At 41.2% G+C, this 21,497-nt stretch overlaps 1 protein-coding gene across 4 annotated transcripts in view; it reads right to left on the bottom strand.

Moving 5' to 3' along the window:
* Nucleotides 1-21,497, bottom strand: part of CD109 (CD109 molecule) — a 128,030-nt gene that overhangs the window by 11,751 nt on the left and 94,782 nt on the right. For 3 of the 4 annotated variants that reach the window (XM_030555770.1, XM_030555768.1, XM_030555769.1), the window contains 6 exons: nt 18,672-18,753; nt 12,419-12,647; nt 11,631-11,796; nt 10,708-10,898; nt 5,678-5,833; nt 5,524-5,589 (listed from right to left, as the gene is read on the bottom strand). In XM_030555770.1, coding sequence (XP_030411630.1) covers nt 5,524-5,589; nt 5,678-5,833; nt 10,708-10,898; nt 11,631-11,796; nt 12,419-12,647; nt 18,672-18,753 — 890 coding nt within the window. Of the gene's footprint in view, nt 1-5,523; nt 5,590-5,677; nt 5,834-10,707; nt 10,899-11,630; nt 11,797-12,418; nt 12,648-18,671; nt 18,754-21,497 lie in introns of those variants that run through there. The other variant, XR_003999523.1, reaches the window with a different exon arrangement.

The following is a 21,497-nucleotide window of genomic DNA, read 5'->3' as shown; positions in this document are numbered from 1 at the left end:
ATGAGCACTTTCTTGTGCCAGTCATTAGAGAACATTCACCAAGGAAGGGAAGCAGCTGGTGTGGCGTAGTGGACCAAACATGCCAGACACAAAGCATTTAGAAGTTGCTGAGAGATAGACATAAATTTCAGAAGCCTTAAGACTGAGAAACTTGCCATGTGATATTGAATTATAATGGCAATATCTTCCCACCGAAACACAGTACACAAGTATGACTGGGTATCTGGAAAGGGACCAGAGGAAGAGTTTATAATTCAGCACCTCAAGGAGAAGAGCATGTGATACAATGAAAAGCTCAACTCTGAAATTCCTAGAATGACAAAAACAACAAAACAACAACAACAAAAAACTACAAGATGGTGAGAAAATTTACTATTAAGTGCTAATAAACATTGGTTTGACAGACTTATGATTATACCTAACAAAAGGAAAGTCAGCTTTTAGACAGTTTTCATATATAAATCAATACTCCCTCCCTGTCTTCTTAGCCTTTCAGATAAATCTCTGGGGACAGCACAGAGAACTTTACTTTCTGCTTATTATATTAAAATAGCAGAGAGTTAGTTGTATTTGAAAAGATGAATAAAATGCCATACATCACTATATACCTCACTACAATAGTACAATAGGAGAGGATGTATGAAATTGTACTCCACTGCCATACAATCATTCAGCATGGTGCCAGGCAAAGAAAAGATGTTAGTCTAAATTCAAAGGTACCACAAAGCGTGGTACAAGTAAATCAGTAAAAGCAGAAGGCCCTTTAATTTTCTGTGAGCTGCTTTTCCTGCTGTATCTTCTGACCCCTTGTGTAAGTTACACCACGTACTCCAACTTACAGATGCTTACTCCTGTCACTCTGTATAGCGCCTCTGAATTTAGCACTCAAGTATAGAGATGGCGAACCACCAATGGCTCCGAAATGAAAACTTCTCTTGAACGATAACGTGTCCCGAGCCAACTGAACAAGTTCAGGAATAACACAGAGGATAGAGTGGTCAGTTTACTGGAGACATGTTGTAAGTTTGGTATAATCAAGCTGGAACCCACAAAGCAATTTGTCAGCACAGGAACAAGTTGTTTTAGCTTTTGCCAGGAAAAACAAATGCATAAGAATTTACCACCAGCACATGGACATTTGAAGCAACATACTGAACAGGTCAGTTAGCAAACATTTTACTGGAAGGAGTTACTGCTGCTAAGGTCTGACTTTCCCTTCCTCCCTTCTCATGGGTGAGGGGAGTTTCGCACAGGAATGGAAACAGTTCTTAATATAAAAAGGTTAACCAAAGCCACCTTCCTTGGTGCAGACTAACTAAATAGCAGAGAATCAGTTAAAGGCAGATTTGTCCACTCTTCTTGTAACACGGGAATACCAGAGAGGGGCAGGGAGAGGAAACTGAAATTTAATATTCTGCATCCAAAAGAACTTTAAGAAAATAACTTCAATGGTATCACATCCAAAAAATGTGAATTATTTTGAAGGTCTCCATAAAGTCAAGGACAACTTCCTTCCTTTCTTATTCTTAAACTATCACCATAATAAACATGTATTTGGCTGAGGGCATTTGCTGAAGGACGTATTTGCAGCATTTTCTATCTCCAATTATTTTTTTCTCTCTTTTAATTATTTATTATCCTTGGTAAAAACGTGTTGGGAAAATGCACATCTTCAGACAGATCCTCAACTGGTGTAAATCACTGTGGCTCCATTTCAATGGAGATAGGCTGATTTACATCAACTGAGGATCTGGCCCTTTGTCCAAAAGGCTTAAGGAGAGGAAAGATCAATTTCTTTAGGACACGCACACTGTCTGCCCATACCAGGCCAGAGCTACCTTCCTTTTCAAAATGTAGGGATGAACTAATCCTGCTCCTCTCCAAGCCTGGACAATAGCTTGCTATGCAAGTTTATCAACTGCAAGACCAAGAAACTACAAGAAAAATGTCAGCCTCTGCAATTTTCATGGCAACCTAGAGGGTTTGGAGAAGAGCCAGCTGAAACTCATTTGCAGCCCATTTAGACCAATGTCAGAGAAGGTTACAAACTAACTAGCAGAGTCATCAAGAACTACACAGGTTTTTCTGAGGGCTTGGCTACACTGAAGAGTTGCAGCGCTGGTAAGGGGGTTACAGCACTGCAACTCAGGATGTGGCCACACTTGCAAAGCACAGCCAGTGCTGCAACTCCCTGGTTGCAGCGCTGGCTGTACACCTGGTCTGCCTCAGGTGTAGCGATTCCAGCGCTGGTGATGCAGCGCTGGTCAGCAAGTGTGGACACCACCAGCGCTTTTATTGGCCTCCGGGGTATAAGGAGGTATCCCAGAATTCCTGTCCACAACAAACCAGAAGAATGGCTGAACTCCGATCTCCCTGTAGCTACTTGCTAAAAAACAAACACAGCTGCTCTTTGCTCCAGCGAGCGAGCCAGCGAAGGCAGGAGAATTGCTTTGGAATGTTCAAAGCTGTTTGCTTGAGGAGAGAGTGGGGAGGGGTAATGTTGAGCAACTGTTTATGTGGTCTGATGGCTATTTAGGAGTGCATAATTAGCATTTAGTGAATAAGAGACAGGTGGAGGAAAGGTCAAAACTTTTAAAATGATTGAAGATAGGCACTGTGTCTCTTCCAGTCCTTAGAACTTGCAAGGCAGGGAGCTGAGAACAGTGTCAGCTCCAAAAATCCACTCTCTCTGTCTCCCCCATGCTCCCTGTCACACTCTACCCCACCCCCCTCTTTTGAAAAGCACGTTGCAGCCAGTTGAATGCTGGGATAGCTGCCCACAATGCACCACTCCCAACAGCGCTGCAAGTGCTGCAAATGTGGCCACACTGCAGCGCTGGCCCTACACAGCTGTACGAACACAGCTGTAACTACCAGCGCTGCAGAACTGTAAGTGTAGCCATGGCCTGAGAATCTATCTTGTGGAGAACTAAGGCTCTTCCAAGAATGGTCAGCCCTTGAGATCCCAACAGGAGACGGCATAGTACTTTCTGGCATTTAAATGAATCAGTGTGTGACATGCTACATCTGGAGGTAAAGTCAGATCCGCGGAATAGAGTGTCTGACTACTGAACTCTGATAAGGTCTAGGACAGTGGAACCCAGCTGAAGAAATAAGATCATGCTGTCATGTGCTATCTGATTTAGCAGAAAAGATCCAGTTCCTGCTAGCAGCTGGGAAAAAGAGAAATCTGATTTGAACAATATCAGAGCTCCTTCCTGAAAAGCAACCCCACCAAGGGAAGCAAGAGGAAAGAGGTGATCCCACCTAAGAATAGTTTTATTTGATGAAATGCCTTACTCCAATGCCTAGTCTTTGCTCTGCCAAGCTGCAAGAAGAAAGGGTAAGGATAAAATTGCAGCATCTCTGCCTCTAAGCTACAAGAAGAAATACAACCAAAGAGTGATTTAGATCAGTGGTTCTCAGCCAGGGGTCCAGGGCCCCCTGGGGAGCCACAAGCAGGTTCCAGGGGGTACACTAAGCAGGGTCAGAGTTAGACTCACTGGGGCCCAGGGCAGAAAGCTGAAGTCCCACTGCATGGGGCTAAAGCCCGGGGCCCTGAGCAACTTAGCTTTGTAGGAGCCCTGTGGCTTGGGATGCCAGGCAACTGCGCTGCTTGCTACCTCCTAACGCTGGCCCTGGCTTTTATATGCAGAAAACCAGTTGTGGCACAGCTGGGCCGTGGAGTTTTTATATCATGTTGAGGGAGACTCAGAAAAAAAAGGGTTGAGAACCCCTGATTTAGATGAAGCAGATGAACTAAATTTAGTAGTGTAGACCGTTGTGCATGTGTTTTGATTTTTAACTTTAGTTATCATTAAAAATGTACATTATACAGTATTTCTCATTAATGGTGAAAGTTAAGTAATATTATTGCTTTTGGAAACCATCTCTGCTAAGTTCCCCTCCCCCAGCCCTTTTGATATGATGGATGAGCAAATGTTACCCCATTGAGATATTCATTCTCATCTTGGCCCACTGTGTGGAATCTAAAATTATTCTCTAACATATTGGAACTTTGTTGTAAACACAACTAGCATTTATGTAAATGCATAAAAAAGACTGATGATTTATGAGTCTGCAGTCATTGGAGCTTGATGCTGAATGAACAACGTACATATCTTTAACTGCTGTTCATTTGATAATGTCCAGTCATACAAATTTATTTGTAAATGTCACTTATCCAAATATTTATCATTTTAAAAGAACAAGCTCTAAGTTCTCTTTCCTGGTCTCCCAGCTGTGTCAGGACATCGAAGAGAAGGTCAAACAGATTATAAGAAACTGGAATTGGAATTTTTAATGACTTAAAACTTATGGCCAGGATAGATTAAGCTCAATTTTTCTTGAGTAGGCATAGTAATGGTGGAAGCCTTTTCAAGCATTGTGGTAAAATAGGCTATAACTACCAGATATACAGTGATCTCCATTTTTAAATAAAGAATGGGCTTAATCCCAATGCTAGATAAGCTCTAGCTTTTCCATACTGTCTGCTACAGGGCTTCTTGCTCCTTCCTCTGAAGCATCTCGCAGTGACTACCATCATCCAAGATACTGGACTAGATGGACGGGAGGCCTGATTCAGAATGGCAATTCCTATATTCCTACTTTTCCCTACATAAATTGCCTCTGAAATTTCATTGAACATAATGAACAAGATTCCCTTTGGCAGCTTGGCTCTGCTAGCTAGGAGACTGAGAAGCATAAGGGAGCCAGTTACTGGTTCCTCTGAGGACCAATTGGTGCCAGCCCTAGTTTAAGACAGAGAAGACAAAAATTAAGTTAGGGCTGCTTGAATTCATACCATAAGGTCCTCTGGATCCGAGCAGAGGTTTGGCAAAGTGAAGTTCTGCTACACTTCTTTTCCTTCCCTCCTCCTCCCTCATATTTCCATTATTCTGGGGTATGGGTGGTTGGTGCAAAGAATTCCCTACTGGCAGATTGCAGGCAGATTCTGACCTCTGTGTTGTCAGAGTAGCACAAAATGGCTAAATCCTGCTAAAGAGAACTTGGCCTTCTTCACTACTGTTTAGGGCAGAAACGGAAGTGTTGCTGTACAGTATTTAAATAACTGTGACAGTTCAGAAGTGGGAAAGGTAATCTATAAATTACTAAGAATGTACCCATGTTCTCCACTGATTTACAACCTATCAATCACACTGGATTCAGAGATTGTGCAGGGGAAAAGTCTGCACAGAATTTGACCCACATCATTTTGGCAATTAGTAGAGTGCCTTGGAGTTCATTTAAGGTGCTATATAAATACAAGTTGTGTGCAATGTTGTTTTGTGCAGTTATATTGGTCCCAGGATATGAGAGAGAGAAGTAATGTATTTTATTGGACCAACTTCTGTTGATGAGAGAGAGAAGTATTACTTCACCTGCTTTGTCTCGTCATATAAATACAAGATTCTTCTTATTTATCTAGTTTTAAGAAATTTCCTATTAACATTCTTTCTTCAAAAACCATGTTTAAAAAGGACCTTAAAAAAAAGAGTAAGTATAAAATATCTTCCTGCGTACCTGAAAGATGGCAAACCCGACACCCACTGCTGAAACTGAAATGGCCGTCGGTTGCATAGGTGCAATCTGAAAGAACGACATGGTGATTTAAACATATTAAAAAAACTTTCAAGTGACAGGATTGATTAGAATTCTTCCTCATTTTCTACAGTACCTCTTTGGTCTGAAGAAGAAAACGGTTTTGAGTTTCAACTGAAAATGTTACTGGAGCTTCCAGACCAGGTCCAGTCACTGTTAGATCAATTTCTGTTTTTCTGGAAGTAATGAGAGCTGCAAATATACTCAAGGCTTGCAGGGCCATGATGGTGTCCTGTTGAGAGAAACAAATGCTTTTATATTAAATATAAAAGCCTGCAAACTAGGTGAGTGCCAGGATCTGTCAAACTTTGTCTATACCCAAAAGTTGCATTAAATTAAATGCGACCTCTTAGCATGGACACTCTTAACCTGATTTAAGAGTATATACATAAAGGTTGTATCAATTTAACAAAATAATCAGTTCCTAACTAATTCAGTTAAGTCAGTATGTAGGCTAGGTCTTAGATAATTGGGGCTTTCTGACCCTTACTGTGTAGACCGCACTGTCCATCTAGCTGACAGTTTGTTAATGACAACCATTTCTGCTGGAATATTACTACTGCTTCCTCCACAGATAAAATGAGATATTAGTGATAGTCACAATGGGCCACATCCCAAAGTATTTACTCAGGGCCAGATCAACCCCTCCCATAGTAAACCCAGGAAAGAGGAAAGTCCTGTGAGGATTACCTCACAGTTACTGCAGCAAAGAATCCTGTGGCACCTTATAGACTAACAGACGTTTTGGAGCATGAGCTTTCGTGGGTGAATACCCACTTTGTCAGATGCATGCATCTGACAAAGTGGGTATTCACCCACGAAAGCTCATGCTCCAAAATGTCTGTTAGTCTATAAGGTGCCACAGGACTCTTTGCTGCTTTTACAGATCCAGACTAACACGGCTACCCCTCTGATACTTCACAGTTACTGCCACATCATTTCGTCATGGGGGTGAGATTTCCCCCCCAACTCCAGATCCCCTGAGATATGCAGATAGCCAGGGTCATCCATGGGGAGAACCTGTATTTCTGCTTGGGTTGTAGGTCCCTGGTGCTCCCCTGCCATGTTCTCTGGCATCACAGCTCAACTGAAAGGCCTGACTCCTATCAGATCAAGGGGAGGAGGATCATAATAAAGGCAATTCAGCCCCAGATACTTCTGGAACTTTCTTCTGGGGCTGTCTCTGGACTGCAGTTTGATTTTTATTTGCAGATGCCATGAAGGTCTGTGGCATTTTGAACCATGCTCACATCTTTATAAAGGCCTTGGCCAGTAGGAGGACAAGTTAAGGAGGAAATGAGCCAGCCACAATCTAGCCTAACCAGAAATAATTGTAAATATCAGACATTCTACAGCACTTTTCCACAGAGGCTTCCACAGTGGCTTGATCAAAAAGCTATACCTCTGAGAAACTGCAGATGTAAAAAACAGAAAATGTAAAAATAATTTTTGCCCAGTCTTACAGCCAACTTTTCAAAGAGAATTCCCCTCAGCTTCTACAACCAGCGTCTACAGACCTGTGGCTCCCAACATTTTGTGCAGTCATCTGAACCCAAAAACACAGTATGTGTTTGTACATCAGTATTCTGCAGGCACACAAATTCTTTTTTTTGCTTGTGCAAAATATCTGGGTGTGCAAAAGTACACGCCTAAGTTAAAAGGCAGTTTTTTGAAATTTGGCCCTCTTGAGTTTAGTATGGGATCCGAACAAGACAACGACTTAATTTGAGTCTTCACATTGTCACATAATGGATTAAGTTTAAAGCATTTGCTTTTCTCTTTGCAATTACTGCAACAATAACAGATTCATGAACTGTAATGTCCTGTTCTCACTATAATTGTGTCAGGATTATTTATGTATTTCTTTGACCTTTTCATAATTCAGTTATTTGATTTATTGTTTATTCTTAGCTGTTGGTAATAGAAACATCGGGCTCTGCGGGTTTGGCACACAGAGGTTTTAATTATTCAATCTTAGGTCACCTTCTAGTAATAGAAAAATAGTAATATGATAGCAAACATTCATTAACAATGCAAACTCTGACTGTGCCAGTCATAAATATAATAGTACATGCTGACTAGTCAATCAGGAACATCAGAAATCTATATCTTTTTTTGGTTCTAGCCATGTTTTCAAATTATCTACTTCACTGATTCCTTAAAATAGGGAAAATCCAGACTGAGTGATGAAGTTGCTGAAGTTCACAGAGGACTGAATCACTACCACTTGGAATTCCAGCCTGAGGACTTAAATGAAATGGTATGGTAGAGAAGATGTAAATTATTCACTACAGAAGAAAATCAATAGTAGGTTGCAACTGGCAGACATTTCTCTGGAGAGGACCAAGATTTACCCTACAAGAATACTGTCTGGTCTCTCATACTTAGAGATGATGGTCCCTTTATAGCAGGAGAGAAATCGATAACAAAAAATGGGATAACTGTCACCACTCTACTCAAATTTCAGGTGTTTGGGAACCAATCTGATTGAAGGCCAGATCTTACAAGACCTCTCTCATACTGAAGTGAATGGAACTGCACATCATATTAAGGACTAGAGGATCAAGCCCATAAACTCCATCCTGAATGCAACTGCAAACACATTGTTACTCAAACAAGCCCTCATGTCAACATGGATGAACTGTTATTGTGATGCCATGCAGATTGAACAAGGATATGAAATATTTGAGGTTACTTGTAAGTAAATGGCTAGGGAAAATAATAGAAGAGAATATTATTCCCTTAACAGAATTTCAGCAATTCATATATCAAACCTGAAGCATGCTGTCCACGAGGGATGTTATGAATATATTATTCTTTGGTTGAATTGAGCATTATTCTTTTATAAAATTGTCCACAATACTCTTTAAACACACAAATTAAAAATGTTTTAAAATAAAACTTTCTGATACTTTATGTATAGAAAAGTATGACACAGACAGCCAACAGCTGTTTAACCTCACTGTTTGATAATGACGCAAACTCTCCAATATGGAAATCTCTTACAAGTCAGGGAAACGCTCTAGCTAATATAAAATAATTCACTCTTTAAATGTAACAAAGATGCTTTGGGGTCACACATAAAAATTAAGTAAGAACAAACTATAAAGACATTATTTTCTTTGGAGAAATGTCAAAATTAAAATAGATGAATCTAACCTTTATTGTGAGAAACAGTAGATAAAAGAATGGATGAAATTTATTGGTGAGCTTTACCATGATGGTACTACAATGACATGCTGCTAGATTTTCAAACTCCAAAATAACAATACCATCTGGAAAATAATCTGAAAGCTATTTGCAACTGAGATATTGCGTTAATCAGTCTTTCAATTAATAATAATAGAAGTAATGTGTTACAAAGAACATCCTGGAATCTGTGGGAAACTGTACTGGTTTCACAAATTTATTCTTCATTTAACAGAACTAATATCTCTCACATTACTGTCAACATTTGAAAAAATGAATTGAATATGAACCTTGGTAAAAGGCAATGAGAATGACATAAGGCATTGTACTTGACTGAAACCACATCTTACAATAAACAGCTAGCTTAAACTAATGCATTCTCAAGTACTATATAGATCCTGTTGGATGCCAACACAACTTGGGTGATGTGATCTCAGTAAAATGGATACCTGCTGGAGGTACAGAAGATCTTCCATATTTACTGGGCATTCAGAAATTCTGACAATACTGGGTATGTACTACAGATGCAGTTGAGAACAACTGTAATTTGACAATGACAACCGGCTATTCTTCGTGACTATTCATTGACTCCAAACATAGTAACAATTTTCAAAGAGAGTTTGGCAGTTGCACTAGTGTGAAATGTCCCTTACTGTTGCTAGTAATTGATAAAAACAATAAAGGATCAGACCATGTCACATTGATTTATACATAAAGTGAGCCCTGCCAGTGGAAAGGTAGAGTCAGCTGATTACCCGGCACCATCTCCTCTGGCCTGTTTCCACAGATACCCTGTCCAAGGGTCCAGGACCCCACATACAGAGAGGGGAAGACCAAGGGAGGAAGTATCAGGAGCAAGGCTAGGGTAGACATTCATCAATCACCCCACAAACCTTGGGGAATCTGCAGGATAGCAAAAGCCACTAGATGCCATACTTTTCAGCAACATTCAAGGGCCAACCCCTTCTCACCATTCAGTGGGCAAATCTCACTTCTATCCCTAAGACGAATACAGAGGAAACCCTGGAAGGGGAGCCTCCATGGGCTCTCCCACATCTTCCCTCCAACTCTCCTGTGTGGCTTTTTCAGCAGGAGGGTTGACCTTGCCTAATAGTGACCTCTTGCATTTAGAGAACATCTTCCATTTGAGGGTCTCAAACACTTCAATTGAGTTCAGCCTCACAACAACCCTGTGAAATAGGGGAATACTACAATGACCAAAAGAGAGAGATCTCAAAGATGTTACCAACAAAATAGGGTGCAGATATGGTGTGAGATGCAGAATGCAGCACAATATGCAATCATTTAATAAAATAACAGATTTTGTTTCAATATCATCCTCAATAGGAAAGATATATAAATGCAGGTGAGATTTTTTTGTTAGCTGAAAATATCACTTCCTCCCCTTAATTTCAATTCTTGTTGCTTTCTTTTTAATATTTTCCCTTTACAAATATTTGAACTGCTCTTCTTTTTCTTTGTTTAATATGTTTATTAGATAAAATGTATAGTCTGCGTTTAAGACCTAATCCAGCAGAGACTTTAAGCATGTGCTTAATGAGAACTATTTGTTACAGAATAAGAAACAATCAATATATGCTATAGAAACGTTTAAAAACAATTAAAAGTGAAGGCCCAGATGTTTAAAGGTATTTAGATGTTGCCATTCTCACATTGCAGTGACTAACTGAGGCACCTAAGACTCATTTTCAAAAGTGATTTAGGCACTTCAATCTAAATCCCATTGGCCATCAATGGCATTTAGGATCCTAAATGCCTAAATCACTTTTGAAATCAGACTTAAGCATTAAAATGCTGAGTGTAGCAATACCTAAACACCTTTAAACATGTGGGAAAGTACGTGTATATTAGGAAAGTACATTTATATATAGCAGAGCATCAAGATGACTGTCTGACCTGAGTCGATGAATAACCTCCAAGATGGTTTCTTTGCTGGCTTAACCATTTCATAATAGGGATCCCCTCGGATAATCTATCTTGCTGAAAGTGAGAAAGCAGAGCATAAGCTGCAAGTTCAATGTCTAAGGAGCGTGGCTGCCATGAGTCAGACAGCTGAGGGGCTGGAGACGTCCAGAATCGAATGTCTCCTGGAAAAGAGAACATCACTGATGTCAGAGCTGAAGACATGAATAAATGCTCAAAAGCTGAGGAAAAACCTGCCTGTTTATGTTTACCTATAGGATCCAGCAAGGCACTTCAGAACATGGTTCAAATTAAGCATGTGCTTAAATGCTTGGCTGAACGCCAGATACAAAACCCACCAAAGTCCACACAATGACTCCTACTGACTTCAAGGGATTTTGGATCAGCCCTTTACGTACAATTATAGAAGGACCCAATTCAGAGAACTCTTACTAAAGAGGCATAGTTCTTAGTACCAGAAAGAATCCCACTGAAGTGAATGGGACTCATCATAGTAGTAAGCATTACGCTTGGTAATAAGAATTTGCTGGGCCAGGCTTTTTTGAGGCTTATCTTCAGAATAATTGACCTGGCTTGACCCTGTTTAGCTAGTGAGATCTGACAGGCACTCATAACAAGGTGGGAAGGCGGAAGGCTCATATTCTGCAATAATATAATCACACTGCACACTACTGCACTCTGTCATTAAGGCTGAAACCCCACCTTCAAAATAAACTTCTATTCAGTTGCATATAGTTTTCATCAGGATTATTGCCCTTTACGGGTCTATTTTATTCTAAATAGATCCCTATGCTGCACTAACAACCTATGTCTGTATGCAGCCAAATAGGGATTTCTTTTTTTTAAGCTGCAAGAAAATCCATTCATACTACTGCATAAAGAGCTTCTTACAGTACCTTGCCGCTCTGATCTCTGGTTCAGTACATCCAGGGCTTCTTTTGCTTTTGTACTCTTTACCAATGACAATGCATATGTCACAAGTGTCAGTGTATAGTTATCTGAAATTCCTTCTTCTAATTTAGTTTCCAAGAAGTTTGCAGCATTTGCTACAGCAAGGGCATTCTGGGAATAAAGATTGTATTGAACGATGTTAATTTAAAACTACCATGAATTTAAAAAAGCAGTTCACAAAAGAATGAATGTAGACTACAGCAACATTAAATTGCAATATTAGAATGTATAAGAAATATGTATTAAGGAAGAGAAATAACATGTTTTTAATGTAAAAGAAAATACAGAAAATCTCTTTCAGGGTCACAGACATGACCACTAGAGGCATTAAGACCTCAGCCAACAAAGCACTTACTTAATTTGAAACATGTGAGCCCTCCTGTTGAAGTCAATGGGACTGCTCACACCCTTAAAGTTAAGCACATGCTTATCTGCTGTGAAGGATCTGGGGCCTCAACTATGATATATTTGCCACTTTTCCTCAAACTCTGTTAAGTTTTTGGAAATGTCAAGTGAGACTGGATGTTCCACAGTTTTAATACAAATCCTAATTACCAGCAGACAGGAAAGATGCCATCAGGCCAAAGTGTAGCAAAGTTTAACCAAATCATGTGTTATTGTCCTTGTTATGATATCCCTCAATTCCTTTAAAAACTGCAAAATGATTAAGAATTACTGTGATAGTTTAGGAGGTATTTTATTAAGTACAAACAAAACCAAAGTATTGTAATACCTCATCATTTTGGTACCCAAACAGAGTTGTCATAATGTAAGCTGTGAGAGTGATTGGGCTACTACTGCCTCCTTGAAGTTCACTGTGTATCACTCTTCCAGGTTCCCAGAATTCACCATTAGGTTTCTGATGTTTGACAATCCAATCAGCTGTTTTCTTCAGTACGTATGGATCAATATCAATGAATGGATGAGCTTGCAGGAAACATCGTAATACAAAAGCTGATAACCTTGGGGGAAAGGTTAACCACATACAAAGAATTAATGACATATTACAACTTCTTCTATTAAACATGTTTTATTATTCAGACTGCTGTAGTGCCCTAAGTGTGCTAAACACTTTCCAAATACAGAGGAAGAAACATACCCTGAAGAGTGAGCATTAATCGGCAAGAAACAGCTAAGAACCACTAACCAAAGAAAAATATAGTTATTTTTCCTGTCCATAAAACAACAACACTTTCTTTATCTCTTCAGCATTTCAAAACTAAATACATATTAGAGGCTCCAATTCTGCCAGCATATGCTAACCTTTAGGCAGCTGTTGCTCATAAATTAAACGTATGTACATGTTTGCAGGATTGGGGCCTAAGTTTGTCAAGGAACTTTATAACTATATTATATGATGTAGAACAGCAATACATGTGATTTTAACAAAACACCCTTCCCACAGAATCATAATGTCAGAACAACCTTCTGTGGCTTAACTATGAACATTTTGAAACTTTTCATTGACCTCTTCTTATGCTATATGTACATCCTGATACTGCACTATTTATGTACCAAGGTTCACAGTCTTGATAGCACCATGCAGATAATCTTATTTTCTCCATTCTATCAATATTTAGCCTGATCCAAAGCTCACTGAAATCCGTGAAAAGAGTGACTGACTTCAGGGAGTTTTGGATCAGGCCAGTAATTTAAATCATTCTTATTTAGATGACTTAGACTGATAGTGACTGCTTCATGCAGCTCATCTATCAAGGTACTTTTACAGAACCCATCATCTTAGTAGCCAAGCACTTCAAGAGGAAATTCAGTCCCTTGAAGAGGGCTAGAACAAGGCCTATGTACCACTTCAATCCCATTTAAGACCTCAAGAGATAACTGGGATCTAAGTGGATGAGATACGTTGCTGTTAGCAGCTATCAAGAGAGCATTTGGAAGCCAGCACCCTCATCACTTAGCGAATGCAAGGTACAGGGTGTGGTTAGAGCAAGAGTGGGTTTGGTAGGAGAGAAGGGATCACTCACACCTGTAGAGAACCCGATGAGCTAATGAGGTATTTAGCTCCCCAGATGGCTAGCTTGGAGAAGAAGGCAAGCAGTATAAAAGGCTGAGCCATGGAGCAGGATGGGGGGAGGTTCTGGTGGTGATATACCTGGAGCATAAAGCAGAAAAAAAGTTAAAAAAAACAACAACAACCCACAAACAATACACAACAACAACCACCTGGTGGGCTGTGTGTGCTCTTTGGTTTGTTCAGATGGGTTACCAGCTAGGGCTTCCAAGCGCTGAAGGGGGCATCTGTTTACAAGCAGGGGCTTGTCTGGAATCTGCTGGTCAGCCAGAGCCAGGAAGGTTGAGAGGCAGCCTATGTGAGGATAGGCTGAATCTGGGGGGAAATGGAGATGCTAATGCTGTGACTGAACAAAAAAAGGAGAAGCAGAAGATGCTGCAGACATTTCAGCAGACAAAGAAACAAGCTCTGTTGGGATGGCAGGTGGAGCAACAGTGAGTGTTTCAGGTATAGTAGCAGTTAGCACACAGTGTGATAAGTCCTGCCACAAGGCATGGAAGTCAAGGGGCTGGGACACTGTAAAATGGGCCCCAAGGATAATCCTGATGCAGTCTTACTGATTTTTGAAAGATCTGCTAATGGTGTAGGCCTCTAATCCTTTATCCTAGCCACAGTTTAGCACCTTATCTGGCAGGAGAAGCCCAAGCCACTTATACAGCATTGAACAAAGAGCAGGCCAAGAATTATGAGATATTAAAAGCTGTTATGCAGGATCAGGTAGGCTTGTCAGCTGAAAAATACAGGCAGAAATTTAAGATGGCCAGGTGGACTGCTGAGGTAGGGCCCAGAACAGTCATGCAAAAGGCCAAGGGGCAAGATATGGCAGTGGTAATGGAGGTGTGATATTAGAGCAGTTTTTGCAGAACCTCCCAGGTACCACTCAAGTCTGGGTGAGGAGACACCAACCAGAGACAATGGAGGCAGCAGTAAAACCGGCCGAGTGCGTTGAAGCAGATTTTTTTTAAAAAAAGCGGCATGTCCAACAAAGGTAGGAGAAGGAGGGTAATCATGTGAGATTGCTTAGGCAATAAGACCTGCAGGTGCAAGACAGGATGAAAGGAAGGTCATTTCAGCCAGCCAGGATATCAATTGCTGCCAATGAGACAGAAAAGGACTGCCTGTATTTGGAATGGAGGAATATTGCAGCTGGACTGGGGTGATCTGAAGCTCTCAGAAGGGAATAAAAACAATTCCTGTGAGCATTAGCCAAAGACCAGAGATGGGTATTTTTGATTTGGCAGCTGACTGCTTGCTCCTGCAGAGCAGGCTAGTTAAATCACAGTATGTTCAGGCAGGGAATGCTCTAGGCATAGAGTGCACACATGGTGGTGCTAGTCCCATTAGAGGTACATGAGAAGTTCTGATGGAAAAGGGTCAGAGTAGGGGGAACTCTGCCCCATCCTGTAGTCCTAGGGATGGATTGGAACCCATTCCCTTTAAGTAGAAGAAAGGCCCAGGGGAAGGAACCTCATTGGATGGTAGGAAAAAGGGGACCCCAGGCCCACAAGGGCGGATAAGAGTAAACTCTAGATGGGAAGCAACAAGACAAGAAAATGGGATCAAGGTAGGAAATACTGGGGTAGAGGAGAAGCAGGAAAAGGGGATGGAGGAGCAGGGCTCACCTGTACCAGGACAACCTGAAGAAAGAGTGGGAGGTGAATCCAATGTACCCCAGAGAAAGGCAAGATCCCTGAGAGTTTAACAACTAAGGGGGAGGAGAGGCCATCAGACAGTGGGGTGATGGTGGGGTAGGATGACTGAGAATGCTCTACAAAGGATGGGACAGATCCAGGGCCAAAGTCTGAGTTCATCCCTGTTGCAATGACCTGTGGGATGAAATGGAATAGCGGGGTGTCATATAACCTAGTCCCAGATTTGGACCTTAGCGTCCAAAATATGGGGGTTAGCATGAAAACCTCCAAGCTTAGTTACCAGCTTGGACCTGGTACTGCTGCCACCACCCAAAAAATTAGAGTGTTTTGGGGCACTCTGGTCCCAGCGAAACCCTTCCCTGGGGACCCCAAGACCCAAACCCTTGAGTCTCACAACAAAGGGAAATAAATCTTTTCCCTTCCCCCCTCCAGGTGCTCCTGGAGAGATACACAGAAGCAACCTCCGTGAATCTAAGCAGAGGGAGTCCACCCTCTGTAATTCCAGTCCTGGAAACAAAAGCACTTTCCTCTTCACCCAGAGGGAATGCAAAATCAGGCTAGTAAATCTAACACACACAGACCTCCCCCTGACTTCTTCCTCCCACCAATTCCCTGGTGAGCTGCAGACCCAATTCCCTGAAGTTCCCCACTAAAGAAAAACTCCAACAGGTCTTAAAAGAAAACTTTATAGAAAAAGAAAGAAAAATACATAAAAATGGTCTCTCTGTATTAAGGTGACACATACAGGGTCATTTGCTTAAAAGAATATTGAATAAACAGCCTTATTCAAAAAGAATACAATTCAAAGCACTTCAGCAATTATAGACATGTAAATACAAAAGAACATATAAATCCTTATCTGATCCTTGGTACTCACAACTGGGAAACAGAAGATCAGAAAGCAGGAAATAGAAAAACTTCTCATCCGAGAGAGCATACAGGCAGAAGACAAAGAACTCAGACACACAATTCCCTCCACCCAGAGTTGAAAAAAATCCTGTTTCCTGATTGGTCCTCTGGTCAGGTGGTTCAGATTACTTCTTTCCAGGTGAAAGAGACATTAACCCTTAGCTATCTGTTTATGACACTGGGTACACCCCCAGCTAAGGAGTTCTTATTCTGTGGATGGAGAATCCTCACAGCTGGCCCACAGAAAGTCAGACTAAGAGAACTCCAGAGGCAATGAGGCAGAGGCAATCACCCCCATAAGGAACATCAAACATGTCAGGGAGAAAACTGATTATCACTGGAAAAGGGGGACCTAACTAAGCTAAGAGAAATAAAGGGGGAAGTGTGTGATATGGTGCCATTAGCAGCTATAAAGAGAACTTTTAGAAGCTAGAACCTGGGTCACTTATAACAACCACTGGTGTAATTAGAGTAAGAGCAGGTTTGGATAGTGGAGAAGGAATCACTTGCACTTATAGACTCATAGACTCTAGGACTGGAAGGGACCTCGAGAGGTCATCGAGTCCAGTCCCCTGCCCTCATGGCAGGACCAAATACTGTCTAGACCATCCCTAATAGACATTTATCTAACCTACTCTTAAATATCTCCAGAGATGGAGATTCCACAACTTCCCTAGGCAATCTATTCCAGTGTTTAACTACCCTGACAGTTAGGAACTTTTTCCTGATGTTCAACCTAAATCTCCCTTGCTGCAGTTTAAGCCCTGATGAGCAAATGCAGTAATTAGACAGCCTGATGAGCAAATGCAGTAATTAGTTCACTGGCTGGATAGCTGGGAAAAGGCAAATAGTATAAAAGGCTGAGCCAGGGAGCTGGAACTGCTTCTATGTTGGTGGGACCTGGAACACAAGGCAGAAGACAATAATAAAGACACTTCGTGAAGGTACCCTGGTGAACTGTGTGTGCTGTTCGGTTTGCCCAGAGGGCTTACCAGCAGGGGTCTCCAAGAGCTGAGAGGGGGACCTGTTCACAGTGGGGCATAGCCCTTGTGCTGGCCCTCTGCGCAGGGTCTAATTTCACCCTCAGAGAGACTGTTCATCCTATGGGTCTTCAGTAAAGAAAGATTTAAAAGCTGCTCAGAACTTTGATGACAAATACTCCTAAATGTATCTGAACAGCTTCAAGGCTGATGAGTCACTCAACAGCACAGCTATGATTTATTTGCTGAGCATGGACAGAACAATTCTCAGAGCTAGCCTTAATTTTTGTAATAGCATGAAATTATCTTTACCACAAGACTTTGGGAGGGATTCTCCCTCCTGCTCCAGTTCTTATACAGAGCTGCAGGAGCAAACAGGGATCCTAAAAACACTTCAGCCTGCTGGGGTGAACCTCCTCCCCCTCAAGCAAAGGCACTGTGAAGGACAACAGGCTGCAGTGCCCCTCACAAGCCCTGGAGCAGCACTTCTCAACATGTGGGCCGCATATCACACTGCTGTGGCTCAGATGTGTGCTAATGGTCTGGGTTCCCAGCTGCCCGTCCGCCTCACATGGCAGCCCACAATGACAAATAGGTTGAGAATCATGGCCCTGCAGTATGGCACATATTGGGAATGGAAAAGGGTGGCACCATGGCACGCAGCATTACAGCCATTCTGAACAGCTGTAATTACCAAACAGCTCCTCAGTGTCAGCCCAGTCAGGTCTGCCATAATTTAAAACAGCTCCCTAAATTATGCTGGGGGTTAATCTAGCTCCAAAGCAGCCTGGAACTGAGAGGACGCAATGGGGTCTTTAAGGCTGAGGAAACTCTGGGTTTCACAGCACAAAATTTGTGTTGTGTCTAGCAGTCAAATGTGCAGTGTACTTCATTGGTTCCATTATAAAATGCTTTCTGTTCTAGTGAGCTATTCTCTGGGATAGAAGAATAACCTCCAAGCCTTTCATTCAACAAATCCTCTGATGAAAGTGATTCACTACTCATCTTTTGTGAAGCTAAAAAACTCTGTCCTAATAATGGCCTTAGATCACCTAAGCTAAAAAGACAGTAAATTCTGTCTGGCATGCATCCGATGAAGTGGGTATTCACCCACGAAAGCTTGTGCTCCAATACGTCTGTTAGTCTATAAGGTGCCACAGGACTCTTTGCTGCTCTTTCAGTAAATTCTGTATAAGCTTGAAAGTTTGTCTCTTTCACCAATAAAAGATATTACCTCACCCACCTAGTCTCTTAGAGAATCTTACAAGTTGGCCTAAATACATACCAAAAACCAGACTGAAACCATATCTGGGCATTTTTACCAGTTTCACAAACGTTTTAGTCACAGTGAAATATGCAAATATTTGACAAAATTCCAAACGGAGCATTTTCTTTTCTGGCAAAATTACTTACCATGTGCTCCCAGAGGAGTCACTGTTGCCAAAGGCACTGAAAGAGCCATCATCCCTTTGGTAGTGAAGCTCTCTTTGGTAGCCTGAAGAGACCAAAGCAAAGACAGGTATTGTATAAATTACTCTTGAGTAGATTCAAACTGGAATTTCTTTCTGGGGGCTTCAGGAAAGGAGCTGTCAGACAGCAGAGAAAGAGAAGTCAGACTGCTCCAGCAGAATATATTTATGGAGATTTTAAATCTCATGTTTCAAAATATTTCTGCCAAATGTGCAGGAGTAAATATGAGTGAGAGAATACAAAAAACAAACAAATTAGGTAGCAGTAACATGAAGGATCTGTTTATGGAAACTGAGGTGCATGGCTCCCACCCCATCTTTAATCCTCCTGTCATCAAGTGACGTCAGATTGGTACACAACTGTACATTTTCACATAACTCCACTGCTGCAGTACCTAAACCTAAGAATGAATTCAAGGCACAGTGAGATGTACCATCTTCTGAATAATAGGAAAAAAGAAAGGCAGAAAGGAAAATACCTATCAGCTAGAAAGGCAGAAGATGCAGCAAAAAGTAGTCATAGCTGCTATATAGCTACGTTAGAGCTGCAGCTGCTCGTCTCTGCCAAATTTAAAGGACCAGCTAGCTGTCAGAAAAGCATACTGGAAAAAGTGGTCCTACAATGAGGTGGGTCAGCAGTGACCAGCCAGCCATGAAGAGACGTGCTTCAGAGCAGGGGTTCTCAACCTTTTTCTTTCTGAGGCCCCTGCAACATCCTATAAAATCTCTACGGCCCACCTGAGCCACAACTGTTTTTCTACATGTAAAAGTCAGAGGCAGTGTTAGGGGTAGCAAGCAGGGCAGCTGCCCGGAGCCCCACACCCAGGGAGTCCTGCAAAGCTAAGTTGGTCAGGCTTTGGCTTCAGCTCCAGGTGGCGGGGCTCAGAGCCTCGCGCCTGGGCCTCATTGACTCTAATGTGGTCCTGCTTGGCGGACCCCCTGAAATCTGCTTGCGGCCTCCCAGGAGACCCCAAACGCCTGGTTGAGAACTGCTGTTTTAGAGGAAGACTCTGGTTGAAAGACATCCCTAGGTTTTCCAAGATATTTCCTGGTGTTTGACACATGTATGTCTTTTTGTTGATAATATGTATCTTTAATAAAATCTCACGTATAGTTTGATATCAACCACTTACTGAGTTTAGTCTACTATCACAACCACTAATAGCAGTACAACATCCTTTTCTTCATATTTTAACTACAATGCAAAATCAACTTACATAGATTTTTTAAAATGAAGCGAGTCTTTTAGTTGAACTGTTTTGCTCTCCACTGACCCTTTAGTGTCTCTGAAACCTTTTGTCCTAGATTTCACATGCTAGGAACATTATGCAAAACCCCATCCTGGCTGTCTGCATAGCCACATCAATAATAATATTTATTGCACAGTAAGATTAATAAAAATATGTTATGTTATTGTCACTGCTGCAAATATCTTCCAGAGTTTTGCAAAGAACACAATGGACTGGCACAGTTCTTTCAATGGCACCATGACAACATATATTGTATACAGAGGTCTGGATACATATATTGGTTCCATTGGGATATGTCCATCAGCTTGAATACATGCTTGGTGAGCTAGCCAAGTATGATATGGTTAGTAAACTATAATATTGACAGCACAATTTTAATAACCAGAAAATAAAACTACCCTCATGGAATACTGCATTTTCTCCAGTGGTGTTCTACAGATTTAAAAATTACTGTGGTGTTTTTGATCACTACCTGTCCATTGACTTAGTGTACGACCTTCAGGAAATCATTTAACCTCCTTTATCCTATCTGTAAAATGGATATAACAGTGCCTCCTTTTCTCTTAACCCTCTCTGTGGACACTTTTATTCCACTATAAGAGTGCCTTTTTCTGTTTTTTGTTTGTTTGTTTGTTTGTTTTTAAGAGCACTTCAGGAAATTGCTTACGAACTTGAGAATAGCTGTTAAAATGACAGCTCTCTCTCTTTTCTCCCTCTTCCCCCTCTTACTTTGCAACCAAACTATGTAGTAGAGCTGGCTGAAAATGTTCAATCCAACTTTTGTTTGACAGAAAATTGGGTTTTTAAGAAAACAAAATATATTGTGAAAAGTGTACTTTCTATGGAAAACTTTCAACTTTTTCATCAAAAAATTGAACACGGAAAACCACAGAATTTTGGCCAAACACACACACACAAAAAATTACATTTGGAAATGCCACCATGATGCCTTAAGGGAGCTGTAGTACCTCATGCCCCTATTATCCTCTATAGGCCAGGTTCCCCAGGCAGACTACATCTCCCATGATGCACTACAGTGGTTAAACAAGTGAGGACACTGTCGTGCATCCTAGGAGTTGTAACCTGAGCCATAGAGCAGAATGGGAGCATGAGGCACCCAGAGTACAACTTTCACTGCAGTAGCATTTCCAAATTAAAATTATTGGTTTTCAGCTAAAATTTCTCAGTTTTCAATTCAAAAACAAAAACAAAAAAAAGTCCATGAAAAATTTTGCTGAAAACAAAAAACAAACACAAGACTGTCTTCATCTAAACTTTCTGCAGGAAAGAATACTTTGACAAGCTCTGCTGTGTAGCTCTGGGGTGACCAAAGTCTAATCATCAGGCCAAGAAGAACTCCTGGAAACTACACCGTTGAGAATATTTCTATTCACAGGATTATTTCTCCCTCTAGGGGAGATCAGTCTAGGAAGCAAGATGAAATTTAGACCTGGTATCTACTGTAGTCCAAGGAGTTCTATCAGGGATTAATCTGTGTTTCTAACTAACTTGGAACCCTT

This window comes from Gopherus evgoodei, chromosome 3 (genome assembly GCF_007399415.2).
Source record: "Gopherus evgoodei ecotype Sinaloan lineage chromosome 3, rGopEvg1_v1.p, whole genome shotgun sequence".
Classification (NCBI taxonomy): Eukaryota; Metazoa; Chordata; order Testudines; family Testudinidae; genus Gopherus; species Gopherus evgoodei.
Note: the sequence above shows the minus strand (reverse complement) of the source record. Positions and strands in the feature narration are given on the sequence as shown.